Source organism: Phocoena phocoena, chromosome 3, assembly GCF_963924675.1.
Source record: "Phocoena phocoena chromosome 3, mPhoPho1.1, whole genome shotgun sequence".
In the NCBI taxonomy this organism is placed as follows: domain Eukaryota; kingdom Metazoa; phylum Chordata; class Mammalia; order Artiodactyla; family Phocoenidae; genus Phocoena; species Phocoena phocoena.
The window spans coordinates 137295908-137317187 of record NC_089221.1 but is presented as its reverse complement, the minus strand read 5'-3'; the positions used below and the strand labels follow the sequence as shown (position 1 = coordinate 137317187).

The 21280-nt window shown below is 39.5% G+C and overlaps 1 protein-coding gene across 1 annotated transcript; it reads left to right on the top strand.

Moving 5' to 3' along the window:
* Positions 1–333: 333 nt before the first annotated feature.
* Positions 334–19903, top strand: PWWP2A (PWWP domain containing 2A). The gene is made up of 2 exons (XM_065875093.1): positions 334–950; positions 18223–19903. The coding sequence occupies exons 1-2, from the start codon at positions 358–360 to the stop codon at positions 19901–19903; spliced, it is 2274 nt and encodes a 757-aa protein (XP_065731165.1). The 5' UTR covers positions 334–357.
* Positions 19904–21280: the final 1377 nt, after the last annotated feature.

Sequence of the window (21280 nt, the reverse complement as noted above, 5' to 3'; positions counted from 1 at the left end):
CAATAAGTATAAGGCTCAGCTTTTTGACTTCCCCCCGCCCCCTTTGAGCCCGCCCCACACTCCTCCTCTAAGATTCGACATTTGACAACTAGTCCGGCCAATGAGAAGTTCCTACTCTGTATGGGAGGGATGGACTGACTGGATGATAGACGTCCCCACCTGGCCAATGGAATATTGCAAGTGCGGGAGGGCTGTAGGACAGAACCAATGGCGCGGTGCCAATAACATGCATCGGGGTAAGGGCGGGACAAAACTGTTCGCTGGAGGGAGGGGAAGGCCCAGGGAACCAAGCAGCGCTGCCGCCGCCGCCGCCGCTGTAGACTGACTGAGTTGGAGGAGGGAGAAGCCAGGAAGAAAATGGCGGCCGTGGCTGCAGAGGCGGCAGCGACTGCAGCGTCCCCCGGGGAGGGGGGCGCCGGCGAGGCCGAGCCGGAGATGGAGCCCATTCCCGGCAGCGAGGCCGGCACTGACCCCCTCCCGGTCACGGCCACTGAAGCGTCTGTGCCGGACGGCGAGGCCGACAGGCAGCAGTCCTCTCCTCAGGCCGACGAGCCGCCGTTCCCGCCGCCGCCGCCACCGCCACCGCCGCCGGGGGAGCTAGCCCGCAGCCCGGAGGCGGCGGGGCCGGAGCTGCAGCCTGAGGAGAAGCTACCCGCCCGGGTGGTGGAGCCGGCGGCAGCCGCGCCACAGGAAGGGCCTGGCCTTTCACCTTCCCCTGCATCGCCGCCCGAGGAGCCCGCGGCTCCCGAGGAGCGCCAGGAACCGCCGCTGCCCCAGCCCTCAGCCCCGGCGCTCGTGCCGCCGGCGGGTGGGGACTCCGCGGTGTCGCAACTGATCCCCGGCTCGGAGGTGCGGGTCACGCTGGACCACATCATTGAGGACGCGCTCGTCGTGTCGTTCCGCCTCGGGGAGAAGCTTTTCTCCGGGGTCCTCATGGATCTGTCCAAAAGGTACCGCGCCCGCCCCCAGCACGCCCCGGTCCGCTCGGTCCCCGGGGAGGGAGCGAGCCCGGGCGGCCCCTTCACGACGGGCTCCCGCCTCTCCGGCGCCCAGCCGCCTGCGCCGCCCTCGGGTCCCGCGCGGCGCGTGGCGCGCGTTCCGCGTGGGGCAGGCGCGCGGGGCTGTCAGAGGGCGGTCCCTGCCCCTGGTGGGCGCCTGCGAGGCAGGTGTGCCGCCGGGTGGTGGGGGGAGCCGCGGGTGCTTGACGGGCTCGCGGGTCTCACCCCCACCCCCCGGCAACCCCGGCCTCCTTCCGTGACCTGGCCCTGGCTCACCCACACTGCGGCGGGTGGGTCAGTGCAAAACGCAGAAGGATTTTCGCAGAGAACGCGGTGCTGGGTAGGGTAGAATGCGCTGTTCTCAAATTAACCTTTAACTTTAATGAGGTCGGAGAAAGGGGTGGGAGCATTGGGGTTCCCAAAAGGTTAACTGCCGCTCCTTATAAAGGGAAGAACGTTTATTAAAAATGAGCTCTTCGACTGTTATTCTTAGGGTTAGAACTAATTCCCCCTAGCACATTTGGCTAATTGGCTAATGATAACTTTAAGAAAAGTCTAAAGAAGAGATGGGATTTTTTATTAAACCTTTAATATCAAGATGGTGTGGTATAAAAGTGTTAAGATACTGACTTCTAAAACTGTAGATACAGTTTAAATGGTTGAGTTCACCCACAAACCTCTTGTTTTAGCACATTTTCATTTTTAAATTTAAATTGTTTATGGACATTGCTTTAAACAGATGAAGATACTCTAAGTCTAGAGTTAAGTTAACCTTTTTATTCTCTTCTTTTGCAGATATGAAGTGCAGAGACTCCCATTCACGGCTCTCTATTCTGTTTCCTGCAACAGCACACACTCTGATGGTATCTCACCTGTTGAGAAATGGCTTATTTTAGTACATTTTACTTGTAACTGCTTGCCCTCCCATCAAGACACAAGAATCTTCTCATTTGGGGAAGAAAGCCATTTAAAATACATAATTGAAGTATGGGAAAAGATGGGAGCCTTTACAGTTACTTCAAACATTGTTAAATCTCAAAAAAATTTTTTTAATTAGTTTTTTTTTTTTTTTTTAAAGAATTTTGGGTTAGGACTTTTGCACTTTTGTTTTCGGAATTAGAAAGCAGAATAAGACCAGTACTGATGTATTTAATAATAGCAAGAGAGAGAATGTGTATGTTCAGTAGTGTGTATGCTATTGAATCAAACAGAAGTGAAGGCCAGTGATTGTGTGAGAATCTGGATTTCAAATCTGCAAAAGGAAGGTGCAAAAAGGTAAGTTGTTTCTGGAAATGGAATGGACAGTGCTGTCCTGTTTTGAGGTGCTCATTGTCTTGGTGTTTTGTTTTTTAAAATTTTCTTTCATAGGGAAAGCCATTCGTTTTTTGAGTTTGGGTCTGTTTTACCTACAGTGCTTATAAACAGCAGCTTCTTTTGTTGGGGGTGCTGTTCTTATTATGAACCTTTTGCAATTTAATGTTTTGAAGTGAAAGGATCCTGTCATTAACGTATTTTTAAAAACGCCATTAAGGGAACCATATCAACTTTTCATTCCACAAATATTTATTGAGTACATCTGTATAAGGCACCCTCCTAGCTATTCTGAATATTATATGTATGAGACACAGTCTGTGCCTTCTAGAAGTTTATATGGGAGTCACACACATTGTGGAAGTGGTGAGGAAATAAAGCAGTGTTTTTAAAATTTAGCACTTCAAGGAATTATTATTGGACCAGTGATTGACTAGTTGAGTATCTTTTTTTTTCATAATTTAATATAATTTGGAAAAATAGATCTGCCAATATATTTTGTAATCTGTGCTTACGTTGATTCCATACTTTCATGCACAGTTTTGGGGTTAACTGATGATCCAGGAGATAACTCTTTACAGACTTTACCAAGACCGTGACTGTAGTCATCAGTTGCTTTAAAAATAGTTTGTATCAGGAATTCCCTGGCGGTCCAGTGGTTAGCACTCTGTACTCTCTGCCCGGACCCAGGTTCCTTTCCTGGTTGGGGAACTAAGACCCCGCAAGGCGGCACAGCCAAAAAATAAATAAATAAAAAATAAAATAAAAATAGTTTGTATCCTATTTGAATTGGCCATTGAATGAAACCATTAGGTAGAAATAACGAGAGTTTCCTCTTATATGGGAAAAGAATATGAAAAAGAATAGATATATGTATATGTATAACTAAATCGCTTTGCTGTACACCTGAAACTAACAGAATATTGTATATCAACTATACTCCAATATAAAATAAAAATTAAAGCAAGAGCTTCCTACTGAGTGCCTGTTAAGTACCAGGCTTTGTACCACATGCTTTAACCTCCATAACTCTGGTGGTATTTTTCATTTATATAGGAGGAAGTTGAAGTTCCTTCAGTTTGGCTAGCTTGTAAATGGCAAAGTAAGGGCTCAGATGTAGGTTGGATCTGATTCTAAAGTCTATGCTTTTTCTAATTTCATATTAGGAAGGTAGTTGGGCTGGCAGATTTCCTGTTAATCAGTAAGTAAAGAATTGCATATTTCTGAAATACAGTGCTTATCTTGATGTTAATAGCTATATGGGATAATACAGAGGTTGTGTATGGGTGTTGGAGCCAAAGAGATTCTTTAGTGAGCTCATAGCCATAGAAGCTGCTCTGGAGACTCCCCATTTCCTTAGCTGTCTACTGGGAATGTAGTAGGCTCTGAGGTCTTGGTTCTTGCCTCTTCAGTGAGATAATCAGGAAAGAATTAATGTTTGGGAGGCTACTAGGTGCATCAATGTATGTGTGCTTTTCTCTGGTCTTCCAAGGGTCCAGTTATTGCTTTTATTAATTTTTTTATTCTGACAATCATGCATGGTACAGAAATGTCTTAGGGTTGTCCAGCATGTAGAAAAAGTGTTTGATCTTAGAGTACAGGATTTCATATACATGTGGATTAATCAGGATTTTGCTTTTGTAAGCATTTGTTGGACATTCTTCACCTTCCTGTTATTGTATTATTTTTTTGCCTTATTTTTAGAATTATTTGATGAACACATTTTGAAGAGACTCTTTTTGTGGAAAAAAGGAGCAGGACACATGTAATTTTAAGAAAACCAAAACCTAAAGAGAAGAAAATGGTACTAAATAGTAGATTGATCTGGACAGTGTCAGGGTACTGGGTGCTGACTTGTTGCACCTGCCTCTTCAATTAACACCATGACTTTGAGCAAATCTCTGTGCCTCGCTGGGCTTCAGTCTCTAGTGTGTATGAGGCTAATTCATTTTGAGTTTAGGCAGTTCACTTTAAGCACAAATAAGCAAACAAACTTAATGCCTCAGTTTATATAGATAAAGTGAATAGGGTGACCAGGTGGTCTGGTTTTCCTGTACCATCCTGGTTTGATTCTTACCTCCTTTCTTTATTCAAAGTAGCTTGCTTTGGCAAATAAATCACTTGGTCACCCTAAAAATGAGGATATTTGAATATCTGGTTAAAAACGGAATTTATGTAGTGGAGTATTTATTTGAATGCTTTTAAGTTGAGGTGTGCATTGCATTCTCTAGTTTATTCTAGGCCTCTCCACTATTGTTTTATACGCAGCTCTCTTAAGTGGTTTAAATTACCTGCCTACTGAATTCATTAGCAATGTCTAATGACAGTAGTCTAATACTAGTAGATAAAGTAGATAATCAACTAACTCACAAATTCAGTTTGGTCTTCCTATTCTCTTGTTTCCTTAACCTTACGCTTTTGAAATTTTGACGTAGGTACATTTGTTTCTTCATTTAGCATTATATAATAAGCATTCCTTCAGGTTGCTAAACTATCTTATGTTAGACAGAATAATCAGTGGTTGTACCATAATATTTGTTTAATTTTCTTATTATGGTAAATGAATGTCCCTTGCTTCAACATTTATCAGCTGTTAGCCAAATGTGTTTCATTGTATGCCCACCTCCAATGGATTATTTTGAAGCAAATCCTAAACATATAATTTTATCATAAGTATTTCAGTAGAGATCTGTAAAACGATAAGAACTTTAAAAATTTAATTGTACTACTGTTGTCACACCGAAATTAATAGCAACAATTCCTTTACATCATCATGTGCAGTGTCTCAAAATCAACATCTAAGTTTTGTTCAAATTAGAAATCAAGTAAAGTTTATACATTGCAGTTGTTTGAGAAGCTTCCTAAGTTTTTCATCTGTAGTTCTCCTGCCATTACTTTTATTTCCTTGCAGTTGATTTGTTAATCCATAGCCTTTTTTTTTTTTTGCGGTATGCGGGCCTCTCACTGTTGTGGCCTCTCCCATTGAGGTGCTCCTGACGCACAGGCTCAGCGACCATGGCTCACAGGCCCAGCCGCTCCACGGCATGTGGGATCCTCCCGGACCGGGGCACGAACCCGTGTCTCCTGCATCGGCAGGTGGACTATCAACCACTGTGCCACCAGGGAAGCCCTCCATAGACTTTTTTTGGTAGAATTTTCCACATTCTGGATTTTTTTCCGATTGCATCCCCTTGGATACATTTCCATAACGTTTTTAAAATAGGCCTTTTCCCTCAAGAGCAAACAGAAGGGACAACTGTAGTCCCCTAAGGGCCTTGTTTTGGGTCAGTAGAAATGATACGATATCTCTTGCCTGCCTGCAAACTTCTAGGCCTGTCCCTTAAACACACCTCCAACTTTAGTAATTCCAAACCTAGAAAAATTTAACCAGCCTTCAGCCCAGTCCTCTGAAATGGTAGTTTCTCAGTCTTCTCAATCTATTCTTGAAGGGACATATTTAATGGGACCTGTGGTTGCTTCTTACAAGAGGGATCATTTAAACTGTTTGTTACTGTTCTCCACATCTTTAAAGTTATAAAGCTGCTTTGAAAAAAAAAAAAAAAAAAAAACTGCTTTGAAATCCTGAGAAACCTTTCTGATTCCAATTTTTTGGTACATGATACGAATTAAGGGATCATGAAGTAAATGCTTATGCTTAAAAACCCTTGTGCATTTTAATTTTGTGGTACATGCTTATTAAAGGTTGTAGCTAGTTGTATTTCAGAATTGATCTTTTACAAATACTGCCTTTTCTGTGTGTGTATGCGGGTTGCATTAAAAAGAATTGAGGTGATTTCTTTAGAAATCTTCAGATTTCACTAAGTTCTTAAGACAAGTTGTAGATTTACATGTTTTTTAAGGAAATATAAACCAAGACAATGATTTTTTTTCTTTACAGAGATCATGAAACGTATGGTGCAATAGCCCTACTTTTGGTGGGAAAAATATACAGCCATTCTGGTGAAGCAGTGAGTAGTGGTATGAGTAGCTTATACTAAGTGTCCAGGTTGAGAATTTAGGCCCTCAAGTAGTATGCTTGAATGATTGTGTTGAGTTGTACCTATTTAAAACACTTTTAATATTTTTTGATGATTATTCTGCTTATACCCCAAGGTGTTGATAAAGGGTTTCCACAGTGAAATAGCATTGAGACAAGTGCTAATCACCTTCTGACCCAGGCAGCTTTAGGACACCTACTGCTGTACTAGTATATACAATATTGAGAGTGAGCTGTTCATCACTTGTTGGACTGCAGTGATTTATTTCTTTTGGAAATGATTAGTTGTTGGACATTAAAAGTCTAGTTTGAATGTAAGGACTCTGTGTAACATCACAGTATTAAATAAATTTCATGATCTAGGTAACTAGATGTGTTACACACAAATTATGCCAGGCATGTTTTCTTGGAGTTGGGTATCTAATAAGGTTAATTTTCAGCATTTTATGTGTAAATAAGACCATACTTCACAGTGTACCATTTTAAAGCAAAGCTCCTGATGAAACTAGGTTTAATCTTCATAAGATCAGTTTTTCTGTGGGGGGCCATTAAAGAATTTGTGTATTATGTGTTCATCTTCTCTGTTATGGCTGAGTTAATTTCACATTGATTAAAAATGAAAGATGTTCTTAGTAGTTATTTGTGCCTCTGAAGTGCATCCTTATTTCTTGATATTTATTCGTCCTGTTCTACCTTAATTCCCAGATTAATTCAGGCACACCAGCAGAACAGAGCTTGCTATAGTGGCAGATCTTGCAGGAAAGTGGAGGTTAAGTTATACTCTGGGTGGATTTAATATAGAATGTTTTGGCTAAACATCTTTTGGGCAGTTGTTCTCAAAACAAATGTCTTAAGATTTCTGAGCTCCACTCCACCAGTTTGTTTTTAACAAGGTGATTCCGATGCAGATGATTCTTAGAGCATATTTGGAGATAACTGACTTTTAGGGGATAGTTTTGCCAAAATAGTGGCACCGTAAATTTGTTAAACCTGTTTTTTAAGTTATTGGGTAATTTGATTGGAATGTAATTGTAAAGTAAGCAGTACATATGGGGATGGGCCACTTGGGTGGCAGATCCAGATACTTTTTGTAGAACTGGTAATTAGACTTGCAAATTGTTTCTTAAATCTGGCTGCCCGCTAGAAATTTAAGTAGTCCATAATTTTTGTCTCTCTCCCTTTGTACCAAGTGGCCTTAAAACAGAATAATGTTTTTTTAGCTTTTTAAAACACATACCTTCTATAGTATTTGACTTCACTTTTTTGCCTATTCCCACCATCTAGGAAGGTTGCCAAGTTTTACTTTGTAATTAATAATAGCTACTATGTATTTCCCACTCCTGTTTTAGGCACTGTGCACTTTGTGTACATTGTTTCATTTTACTCTAGAAAATCGAATGAAGTAAATTCTATTAATACCCATTTCACAGATAAAGACAGGAAGGCTCAGAGAGATTAAATTCCCTAAAACTATAAGTGGTAGATATTAATAGGTGTATTGAAGATGCCTTTTTGCTTATGGAATAAGATGAACAGCTGGGAGTCACAGCAGTTTTTGAGAGTTACGTTTTGTGATTTGAATAGGAAAGCACTGAGAAATTGAAGATGCTTTTTTGAATGATACACAGTTCTCTAAGGTTTGAAAACAACCCTGTTCTAATACATTTCTATATTTTGCCATTACCATGTAGCTTATGATTTTGGTGGGGAGTTACCCTGGTAGGTAGAAATGGCAGAGTGCTCTGTTCCTCACTCAACCAGGAATAGCTGCTTGGTTTTAAAATAAGAATTGCTCTTCAGTTCAATTTAGTGAATTCTTCAGGCATTTTTGAAAATGGGGTTTCTTCATATATGGTCCTAGGTCTTAAATGTTTTGCCTTGGTTGGCCTGGCCCTGGCAACAGTGAAGTCCACTTCATCATGGGAGGAATCACAAAATGTCAGACTTGAATTTTGTTGAGCACGAAATCAGCATTAAGTGCTGGATGATTGAATTGGAAAAGAATTTAAAGACTAACGTATAGTAAGTTGTTGGACAACCTGTTTTTGGTAAAATAGAAATAGTGAAATAAATTGAATAATTTGCCTTTTAGAAAAAGTCCATCTGTTGAGAAATAACTTAGACCTCTGTGTGGTAGACTCTATTGGACATAATACAAAAGAAATATCAAAAGTACATAGAAATCATAATGGAAATATAGAGAACTTAAAACTGCTTGTTGGTGTCTTAGGGCCAGGACCAAGGGAATTCTTTTCAAGTGTTTGAAAGCTGTGATGAGTATTTATGTTAATAATTAAAAAGATTCTTTTATATCAGTGTTCATTTTCTTGGGAAAATGTCAAGTATCTTTCTCTAAGTGATGTACAAAAGTGAAATCAACATCTGTCTGCTCTTAGAAGTATTTTGCCACTTTGTGGTCATTATCATTTTCTTGGATGGTTATTTTAAAAGAAGAATTTACTGTTAAGGAGTTAAATAGTATGAGTACCATACAGATGTTGTGACTATTTTTGCTTTTAAAAAGGCTGAAGTGTCAGTGTTTTCTCTATAGTTGTTTCCATCTTTATTTCCAAAATATCCAGGTAAGTTGTTTTTAGAGGATTGTTTGAAGGTACGTGAGTGGGAGCTTAAAATCTGAATTATTCGGGTTTAACTTTTTTCCCTCCCTCCAAAAGCAAAGCTATATTTATAAAAGGGGATTGCATAGACTTTTTAAAAGATTGAGTAAATTCTTATGGTTACAGAGATGTTCTTTTAAGACTTTTATGCAGCCCACCCTCAGTTAATTTTAAAAGATACTTCCTGGCATTCTTGTTGATAATTGGTGGATGTTTTGTTTGTATGTTGATAAAGTCATCCTCCCTCCCTCCTCACCCATTTGGGTACCCACAGTCCCTGCAGATTGCCCTTGTAATACTTGGGGCTTTTAATTAAAAACACCATCCATTCACTTAGTTAACAAAGTTGAGTATGTTTTAATTTTACTCTAATAATAATTACCATGTATCATGCCTACTTACTGTGTACTAGGCTGTATGGTAAGCAATTGTGTATATTAATTAATCTTGAAGTTAATCTTGACAATTCTGTCAAGTTACTTAACCACAATTCCAATATCCAAAAAGCTCTGAAAACTGAACTTCCTGTTAATTTTTTGGTGGCAGACCCTAACCTGACTGAAATTATGTGAGCATATTGTATGTATTTATCCCATTTAGCGTGAATGTTCTTTCATTTTACTGCTGAAATAGTAATATGCTTGATGATAGGGTGCTTATTATCTTTTGAAAACTGGGAAAATTCTGAATTCTGAAGCCTGTTCACCTCCATGGGGTTCAGAAAAGAGTATGTGTACCTGTCAGCTCCTCCACTTCCTTAGTGGGGCGTGGAGGTGGAGGGAGGGGCGTTAAGTAACTTGACGTGAGGGAAGCAGTAATAGTAGTAGTAGTGGTTAAGAACCTGACTGGGCTGACTGCCTGGGTTCATGTCCTGGCTCTACTGCTCACTAGCTGTGTGATCTTAGGAAGGCCACTACACTCTGCGCTTTAGTTTCATCAGCTATAAATTGTGATGATTAAATCAACTGATGCAAATAATATTTAGAATAGTGCCTGGCACATAGTAAATGCTATATAATTGTTAGCTAATAATACTTCTATGAAGTAGCTACTAAGTGGCAGCACTAAGATGACAGCAGCTATTATAGTCGCTTAAATGGGTTTGCTTGAATAGCCACTCAACCTAAATGTATTGTGGCCTACAGTATAATCTGCATCTTCAAAATACCTTGAAAAAGTCTGTGGAAGCTTCAGGTAATACTGGTGAAGTATGACTTTCCCCTTTTAATAAGGAAGGATGACATATTTTATGAGAGAATGAGATAACTAGGAGTTTTGTGATGGATGGTAGGGAATGTGTCTCAATCTTTTCTTCCCAATACCCCTTGGGGCACGTGGCTTATGAGGAAATTATGGGCTTTGTCATGAAGAGAAAGTTATGGTCTCATTAGGGAAATTTAGTCCTTACAGTCTCTCTGCTTCTTACATGCTTCTAAAACATAATTGGGGGACTTCCCTGGTGGTCCAGTGGTTAAGAATCCGACTTCCAGTGGAGGGGACTAGGGTTCGATACCTGGTCGGGGAACTAAGATCCCACATGCCGCAGGGCAACTAAGCCCGCGCACGAACTAAGCCTGCACGCTCTAGAGCCTGCCGGTCACCAACTACTGAGCCCGTGTGCTCTGGAGCCTGCACGCCACAATTAGAGAGAAGCCCTCAAGCCGCAACGAAAGATCCCACGAGCCACCTAATACCTGATGCATCCAAATAAATAAATATTAAAAAAAAAAACATAATTGAGAAGGGCTCACATTTGAAAATGACATACTTCAAAGTTAGGGAAAGGAAGATGTTTTTGTGTTCTTTGTACTTATTAAATAGTGGAAACAGGCTAGTACAGCTAAACTTTTTAACAAAGTGATGTACACTTTTGGTCCCATCACTATATTTAATCAGAAGCCTTCACTGGTCTTGTCTTTTTAAGAGACTAGTATTTTTTTTTTTAACATCTTTATTGGAGTATAATTGCTTTACAGTGGTGTGTTAGTTTCTGCTTTATAACTAAGTGAATCAGCTATACATATATCCCCATATCCCCTCCCTCTTGCGTCTCCCTCCCACCCTCCCTATCCCCCCCCCAGGTGGTCACAAAGCATGGAGCTGATCTCCCTGTGCTATGCGACTGCTTCCCACTAGCTATCTATTTTACATTTGGTAGTGTATATATGTCCATGCCACTCTCTCACTTTGTCCCAGCTTACCCTTCCCCCTCCCCGTGTCCTCAAGTCCATTCTCTAAGTCTGCCCCTTTATTCCTGTCCTGCCCCTAGGTTCCTCAGAACCATTTTTTATTTATTTATTTATTTTTGAGACTAGTATTCTTCATCACACTCTTACCTAACCCTCCCTTAATACACTCACCAACATGCCCTCTTTTTCCACCAGATGGTTATCTGTATTTTATTGCTTGTTTAAGTCTCTGAATCCTCACCTGTCTCCTATGGAGGGGGGCTGTTTGCTGACTGGTAATTCCTACGCTGCATCTTTCCACCTGTTGGCTTTTCTGCACCTGCTCAGTGTTTCACTTTTTTAAACTAACTTAAGTTGGTTACCAACATTCAAAAATGGGCAACCATTTTCTGCCTCTACTGTTTTGCTTAATGTGCTTGGACCCTTCCAGGTGTAGTCAGTTTCCTGCAAAGCTCATTGCCTAATCACTAATCCTTGGTGCTTTCTTTCCCTCTAGTCTATAGCCTCTTTTGGCAGTGACTGTGGTCTCACCTACTGCAGTTAGGTCCTAGGGTTGGGACCTAGTTTTATACTATGTGACTAATTAGCATACTTCTATTAGAATAGATTTTGTGCTTAGTGGTACTTCAGGTGAGTTTGCTGGCATTTATGCTTAAGTAGAACAAATCTTTTTTATATAATTTCTTTGCTTGAAAGTTTTTTTTTTTTTCTTGGCCATGCCACAGCATGTGGGATCTTAGTTCCCCGACCAGGGATCAAACCCGTGCTCCCTGCAGTAGATGCCCGGAGTCTTAACCACTGGACCGCCAGAGAAGTCCCTCCTTGAAAGTTTTGATGGAACTGAGGTGTAAACTAAATTTAAGGTTATACTTAAAAAAATAATTTTTAAACTTTATTTTGAAATAATTTCAAAGCAGAGAACTCAAACTCTTTATCTAGATGCACTGATTTTTAACATTTTGTCACATTTGCTTTATCATTCTTTATATAAACATGTTTTTCCCTTGAACTATTTGAGAGTAGGTTGCATACATCATTCTCCTTCACCCCTTAATACTTGACTATTTATTTCCCAGGATCAAAGATATTCTCGTACATAACCACAATATAGTTTTCAAATTCAGGAAACATTGATAAGAGAACTTTTATCTGTTTTGTAGCCCATATTTCATTACTCTGTCAATTTTCTCAGAAATGTCCTTTAAAACTTTTTTTGTCCAGTAAAAGATCATGTATTATTGCATTTAGTTGCAATATAATATAGAATATATGTAATGGGGACTGTTTCTCAATTTAGGGTTGTCTGATACTTGCTTAGGAGAGGCTCAGGTTACATACACAATGTTGTGTGCTCAGGGCACCATATCTGTGGGCATGTGATCTTCATGTGCCCTCATTGGTGAATGTTCACTTGAGTCCTTCCTCAGGTCAGGGTGTTGTCCTGTTATTCTCCAGTGTAATTACTATTTCCCCTGGACTAATAATTCCTTTACTACCATGGAAATATACTGCTTCTCGTCAAACTTGCCCCTCTTCATTAGGTAGACAGACAATTAAAAACATTTTTAATTGTGGTAAAAAACACATAAAATATACCATTTTAATCTTTTTTTTTTTTTTTTGCGGTACGTGGGCCTCTCACTGTTGTGGCCTCTCCCATTGTGGAGCACAGGCTCTGGACGCGCAGGCTCAGCGGCCATGGCTCACGGGCCTAGCCGCTCCGCGGATGTGGGGTGGCATGTGGGATCTTCCCAGACTGGGGCACGAGCCCGTGTCCCCTGCATCATCAGCAGGCGGACTCTCAACCACTGCGCCACCAGGGAAGCCCATTTTAATCATTTTTAAGTGTATATAGTTCAGCAGTGTTAAGTACATTCGCATTGTTGTGAAGCAGACCTCCAGAACTTTTTATCTTGCAGAGCTAAAACTCTCTACCCCTTAAACAACTCCTGGTTTTTCTCTCCCCCAAGTCCCTGGCAACCATTCTACTTTTTCTTTCTATAAATTTGACTACTTCAGATATCTTATATAAGTGGAATCATACACTATCTTTTTGTGATGGAATTATTTCACTTAGCATAATGTTTTCAAGGTTCATACATGTTGTAGCATGTGACAGGATTTCTTTTTGAAGGCTGAATAATGTTGCATTGTATGTATGTACCACATTTTGTTTATCCATTTGTTAAGAGGCATTTGGGCTGTTTCTACATTTTGGCTATGGTGAATGCTACTATGTACATGGGTGTGCAGATATCTCTTTGAGATCCTTTTTTCTCAATTATTTTGGCTATATACCCAGAAGTGGATGTGCTGGCTTGTATTTTTAATTTTTTGAGGCATAGGTACACATTTTATTTTGTAAAATTTTCTATTGTGAACTAATTTCATTTGTCCTGAGATTAAACTCTGCCATAATAACCAATCTTGCAGAGATGCAATGTGAACCAGGATAAGCTTGCTTCACAGTTTTCCCTCCTTTATGATTGAACCTGTTGCTAATTTAAGGAGGGAGGTAGTTTCTGAAAACATCTGCTTGAAATGAAATATATCTAGATTTTTTTTAAACGAGTTAGTTGCATGTAATTTTTTCCTACTGTACCTTCTTTAAGAGAAAAGAATTAAGAGAGGAAAAGCTTTCTTTTTGTCTTTCCTTGATATATTTATTGGAGGGAGGTTTGGTCCAGAAAGAACACTGGGGCCTATCTCAACTAACACGCCTGAACTTCTTTTCTGAGCATTTGTTTCCCATTTACATTAGCTGAAGATTCTTTTTTTTTTTTTTGCGGTACGCAGGCCTCTCACTGTCGTGGCCTCTCCCGTTGCGGAGCACAGGCTCCGGACGCGCAGGCTCAGCAGCCATGGCTCACAGGCCTAGCTGCTCTGCGGCATGTGGGATCCTCCCAGACCGGGGCACGAACCCGTGTCCGTTGCACAGGCAGGCGGACTCTCAACCACTGTGCCACCAGGGAAGCCTGCTGAAGATTCTTTTTCACAGTGATTTTCTCTTGCTTTGACACAAAATAACTAGGAAGCCCCAGTATTCTCCCTCCTCAGAATTTTGACACTCACTACTCCTAAATTATTAAGATGATAGCTAGTTTTAAAACTTTTTATAGATTCACAGGAATTTGCAAAAATAATGCAGAGAGGTCTCTTGTATATTTTACCTAGTTTTCCCAAAAAGCTATTTTAAATTAAGCCATAATACCTGAGTAATTTTCCTTTAGAATTTTTGGGTACAAAAAGTTGTAAATGGGTAAGGGTTAGAATGAGTCACTAATACATTAATAAATACACTCATGCTGCACAAAGAAGGGGAGGGGAAGGAGCAGAGATAGTTTGAGTCTTACTACTCAACTCATGGAGTATTTGTAAAAAGTTCTTTTAGGAAAAGCTCAAGCAAGGGACACTAGTCAGCTTTCCACATCTCCACTGATCATTAAATTCTTTTGCTGAGGTCACTCTTTGGTGAGCATTCATATGGGACATAAATATCTTCACCTTAGAAAAAGCTAAAGCAGGCATGCTTGCTAAAAACTTAGATCCTGGGTTCCACCCTAGGAGAGTCTTACCATTCAGTCTTGGGGCAGGGCTTAAGAATCTCCATTTTCAAACATCACCGAGTGTTGTTGTGTTGCAGATTTCCCCGACTGTATTTGAGAAATTAGATTTTAGGGGTTTTAGGAGACCATAATTTTGTTGCTACTTTATATTTTTATTAAGGTAATAGTTTCGTAAGTCAGTGGCTTTCAAACTTTTGAGCATAGTTACAGATATATTTTATCTGTAGACTCCTGTATATACATAGATACATGAAACAGATTCATTGCAGTTACATATACTTACACTGTTTTTTAATTTAAATCATAGCTGTGACACATGAAATTTGATTTTGCAACCAACCTCTCCACAATCAGTTTGAAAACATGGCCATGGTATTAAATGTTGTCCATGGAAGGGAAACAGAATGATTACTAAGATGGAGTAGGACACTGATCCCCCTTTTCCTCTTACAATAATTTATCCTTCTGGTCATTGAGGAAGTTTTATTATTAGTTAAAAATATTTTTCTACCTAGAGTCTGTCATACAGAGTGAAGTAAGTCAGAAAAACAAATACCGTATGCTAACACATATATATGGAATCTTAAAAAAAAAAAGGGTACTGATGAACCTAGTGGCAGGGCAGGAATAAAGACGTAGACAGAGAGAACGGACTTGAGGACATGGTGGGGAGGGGGAAGCTGGGGCGAAGTGATAGTAGTATCGACGTATATATACTACCAAATGTAAAATAGATAGCTAGTGGGAAGCAGCCACATAGCACAGGGAGATCAGCTCAGTGCTTTGTGACCACCTAGAGGGGTGGGATAGGGAGACTGGGAGGGAGGGAGACGCAAGAGGGAAGAGATATGGGGATATATGTATATGTATAGCTGATTCACTTTATTATACAGCAGAAACTAACACAACATTGTAAAGCAATTATATTCCAATAAAGATGTTAAAAATGAATTAAAAAAACTTTTTTTCTGCTTTTGCCAATCCACTACCCACAATTACCAGTCTTTTTATTTCCCCTTTTTCTTCTGGTGTCTGCAGTTTCCATTCATCATTACACAATTAAGTGCCTCCCTATGTTATTAAAAACATTTAATGCTTGTATTTTATATTCTTAAGAAGGAAAGGCAAGGAAGAAGAAAAACCCAGAAGTAAAATTAATGTTCTTATTAAACTCCATGAAGGTAGACGTATCAGATTTCACAGCTTATTTGATATAAACAGCTTTAAAGTAATTGGCTGGATCATCCTCACATTGAGATAATGAATTAGAGTTATAGAAAGGATCCCAAACTCTGGTAAATTATTAGTTGAAAGTAAGATCATATTACTTAAATGAAGTAAATTAAATAAAGTTTAGCCAAGAAAAATGGCTAATGTTTGTTGACCTATTAATCCTCCCCTGAATTCTCTAAGGTAGGAAATAGTGTTACTCCCTTTTACATATGCAAAAACTGAATTTAGAGAGGTTTAGTACTGCTTCAGGATGCAAAGTTGGTAAAAAAAAAACTTTTAAGATGCTCGAGGGTTAGTTATTCCTAGTAAAAGGAGGAAATTTGTTATCTCAGTTATGGAAACAAGTGAAAGTGTAATGGGGCAAAATGATGGCTTCTTATACAAGTTAGAAAATTTTATTAATACAAATAGTGGTCTCATCTCATAAGTTATATTGTTTTATGTAGCTCTAGATTAAAACACAAGAATAACCTCTGTCTTCCTGTCACCTTGAAAAAGTGGTTGTTGAGCACCTCCATATAAGCTAAGGCCAGATGCTCAAAGTGCCTTGCAATTAAGTAGTCAGGAAGCAAACAACTTGGGTACGAAATACTATGCTAGAATAGAAAGCTATTTATTTATTTATTTATTTATTTTTAATTGAAGTATAGTTGAATTGAAAGCTACTTTTTGCAAAGTTTGGTATAGTGAGGAATGTGTCTTTCCTTTGTGGATTAGCCCAGACCCAAACTTGTCCCACTCCAGGTAAAAAGGCTTTCCTCTTCCTTTGTGGTTTGTATTTGCTAAAAGTTGTTGGTTTGTGGTAGCCAAGCTAACAAGACTTCAGGAAAAAAACCATTTAGGTGTTGGAACCAGATATCCTGGTGTTGGCTCTTCCTATATCCCTAACCAAGTTTAGGTGTATCTGCAGCCTTAAGAACTTAATCTCAAGATTTCTTTCCAACAAAGAATTCTGTACCTTTTTGGGGACGTAAAGACGTTTTAGAGAATCTGAGAACCAAGACTCATTCTCCAGAAAAAGAGAACTTTACAAAACATTTGCATCTAATAACGTCAGGGGTTCTACCCGATTACTTGAAGCCAGTCCTTAGGTTCTAAGCACCTCTGCTTTAGAGGATTGGTGTTAGAATTGTATTGTGTTCAGTACTGTTTGACTCAGTGAGTGCCTAAAATTAGCATGTTAGCATGTACATGATGAAATCATTTGGTAGTCTGATTTTATTTTTATATGCAGGAATCTGAGTACAGCAAGTTTAGATTTAAGGGTTCTTGATGTTTAGCCCAGGCAGATTAAACCACAGTTATTTCTAAGTCTACAGGAGAAACAAGGTTATTTGACCCCTGTTTTATTAGAAACTGATAATTGTAGAGATTTGTGTTCTATACCAGTGGTTTGCAAACTGGGTCTGGACCTGTAAGGGAGTTTTGAAATCCATTTAATGCATCTGACTAGCATCAAAACAAATGAAAATAGACCAGAGTAGAAAAAAAATATAATTATGTATCACATAATATAAGGTCAAGTATTTAATGAAACTTTTGCTTAAGTGTGTGTATTTATGTGCATGCATGTATACATGCATAAACATTTTATTGGGTTGCAATGTGAAAATATTTCTTAATGTATGATGTGATTTTAAAAAGCTAGAAAGCTATAGCCTTATAACTGTCTGCTTTTGAGGTTATTTGAGTATCTGAATTTCTAGTATTTTTGTGGTTTTTTTCTCGGGGGGGTGGCCGGGTTGGATGAAGGCCTTAAGAGTTAGGGTAGAACAGTAGAGAAGCAAACGCCTTTGAATCTTTATACTGTTTAAACAATAAAGTTGAGTTGGAATTTTACTGATTCAATATTTTGGGGTAGTTAGGGCTGTATTTGTTTTGTGAAGCTTTTGAAAGCCATTATAACCAGAGGAAGATATGTATGTTACAAATTTATAGTTGCATTTACTAGACATGTTGTCTATAGTTGAGCGAACATTATATCAAATGATATTAACTATTAAGCTATCTGATAGAACATCCTTACTGATTCAAGACTGGAAAGATCTATTTTAAATAACATCAGCTATTATGGCATTGCTTAGAGCAACTATTGAGTATTTCTTTTTGAGTGTAGACCTAAAATGTAAGCCCCCCAAAAATGGAGGGCTTTGGGACCCAGGGAGGTTGTCTTTAGGTTTTTGGTTTTGTTTTTTAAAGTGAAATAGTTTTCAGGAAAGGTCGTATAAATAAACATTAGGTGGTGTTTCAAGAAACTGAATTCTAGACACTAACTTAATGGCTTCTTTTCTCCTTTCATTTCTTTCAAAGGTTTGGGCCCCATGGGATCCCTGTGACAGTATTTCCCAAAAGGGAATATAAGGATAAACCTGAAGCCATGCAGCTCCAAAATAATACATTCCAAGGGACAGATGTCAAGCGTGACGTGAATGGTGCTGTTCCCGAAGACCCTTCTCCTGTCCCGCCTCCTGAGCTGAGCTTGGCCGAAAGCCTGTGGACTTGCAAACCACCACCTCTCTTCCATGAAGGAGCACCTTATCCTCCCCCTTTGTTTATCAGGGACACATATAACCAATCAATACCTCAGCCACCTCCTCGGAAAATTAAGCGACCCAAACGAAAAATGTACAGGGAAGAACCTACTTCAATAATGAATGCTATTAAACTACGACCCAGACAAGTCTTGTGTGACAAGTGTAAAAACAGTGTCGTTGCTGAAAAAAAAGAAATTAGAAAAGGTAGTAGTGCAAGTGACTCTTCTAAATATGAAGATAAAAAACGGAGAAATGAAAGTGTAACTACTGTGAACAAAAAACTGAAAACTGACCATAAGGTGGATGGGAAAAACCAAAATGAAAGCCAGAAAAGAAATGCTGTGGTTAAGGTTTCAAATATTGCTCACAGCAGAGGCAGAGTAGTCAAAGTTTCTGCTCAGGCAAATACATCAAAAGCTCAGTTAAGTACTAAAAAAGTGCTCCAGAATAAGAACATGGATCATGCAAAAGCTCGGGAAGTGCTGAAAATTGCCAAAGAAAAGGCACAGAAGAAGCAAAGTGAAACCTCTACGTCCAAAAATGCACATTCAAAAGTCCATTTCACACGTCGATACCAGAATCCTAGCTCAGGTTCCCTTCCACCCCGGGTTCGTTTAAAACCACAGAGGTACAGGAATGAAGAAAATGACTCTTCTCTGAAGACAGGACTGGAGAAAATGCGGAGCGGCAAGATGGCACCAAAGCCCCAGTCCCGCTGCACCTCTACCCGCTCAGCAGGTGAGGCCCCTTCAGAAAATCAGAGTCCCTCCAAAGGCCCTGAAGAGGCCAGCAGTGAGGTTCAGGACACAACTGAAGTGCTTGTGCCTGGTGAGCAGGATGAACCACAGACACTGGGCAAAAAGGGCAGCAAAAGCAATGTCTCTGTTTACATGACCCTAAATCAAAAGAAGTCTGACTCTTCCAGTGCTTCGGTGTGTAGCATTGATAGCACAGATGATTTGAAATCCTCCAACTCTGAGTGTAGTTCTTCTGAAAGCTTTGATTTTCCTCCAGGCTGTATGCATGCACCTTCCACATCCTCTACTTCCTCCTCTTCAAAGGAAGAGAAAAAGCTCAGTAATTCCTTGAAAATGAAAGTCTTTTCCAAAAACGTCTCTAAGTGCGTCACACCAGACGGCAGGACCATATGTGTAGGGGACATTGTTTGGGCCAAGATATATGGCTTCCCCTGGTGGCCAGCCCGTATTCTTACTATAACTGTGAGCCGGAAAGATAACGGCCTTTTAGTCCGACAGGAGGCCCGTATTTCATGGTTCGGGTCTCCAACGACATCTTTCCTGGCTCTTTCGCAACTCTCCCCCTTTTTAGAAAACTTCCAGTCACGCTTTAATAAGAAGAGAAAGGGCCTGTATCGCAAGGCTATCACAGAGGCAGCTAAGGCTGCCCAACAGCTGACCCCTGAAGTGCGGGCTCTGTTGACACAGTTTGAAACGTGAACATGGACAGTAAGGTAGGCAAGAACCTTTGGAAGGTGCCACAGATTTTCTAGTCTAGTTAGGGGTAACTTCTACGAGATAGCTTGGCCAAATTGGAGAGAGAACTTGCACTCAGTTGGCTGCTTTTTTATACTTAACCTTACAGCCATTTTTAGACTGAGAAGCTTAAACTGAACAAGCAATCAAATTTTGTCTTAAGGAAGTGAGATTTTAGTATTTTTCAGTTTTGAAGTCTAAAACCACCCCAAGGCGTAGGAGCCATAGCCTCAACTGAAAATGAATTTTTGCAGGGACTGTTAATTGCCGTTTGTACCTAGTACTGTGTGTATGTGTATACGTATATACACACATGTAAATATATGTGTGTGTGTACGCATAGATACATACATGTATCAAATAAAGCCTGTCACTGTGTGACACAGGTTGCATATCTGGGATCATAGTAAGGGCTGGTGAGCTAGGGGGAATAGTGAGGATATTTAATGACTACTTGTTTTTTAATTAATGAACACTTAGCCTTTCTATGTGCATAATGGCATGGGAGTTTGATACGTAAGATGTTTGACAAACTGAGATGCTTGCTGTTGAATTGCACACTGGGGCAATAGCCCAGTATTTGGGATTAAGACTGTCAAGGCTGGCTAGGTCCGAATCATCGCTCTCTCTCTTGTCCAGTGGGGACTTAACAAAAACTTTCAGACTTCTGGTTTGGGACGTTAGATAGGTTTGTCTTTGGATATGTAAATAGGTGATTGCTAAATTTGGTCAGATTTCTCCTGACTGGCTCTTCCTAAATTCTTAGGATACGTCCTGGTAGATTACACTTTGTGAATTAATTGTCATATATGTAATTGTTGCATTTTGGATGTACCTAGTTTGATAATTTTTAAAAAATATTTCCATTTAAGGTATCTGTTTGCAGGTCAGAAAATGAGAAAATGTAATTGTGTAATGCTCTGAAATGTAAAAAAAAACAAGCTGTAAATAAAATCAACTAAATCCAAATTATTTGTGTGTGTTTCTCAAAAAGCTTTGAAAAATTTCAAGATGGTAGAAAATTATTCTTTGTAATAGTGTATAGAGGAGATGAAAAAATCACTTATTTTCCTATTTGCCCTATCAGGGAATATATAATCTGAGCATGATAAAATTCAAATAAGTGACTAATCAATATATTCTTAAAATGAGGTTTTGTAGTATAGAGGTCTGGTATGCTTCTAGACTTGAGACCCTCCTGCAGCCAATTTCTCATAAGTGTATGGATTTTAATTATTTCATTTTTAGCTTTAATATTTCATCACATGCTTTTTCTTTTTTTCTTTTTTTACATTTGTGTAATTAAAATCAATCTCTTTTCTGCTCTATCTTCTGCCTCAG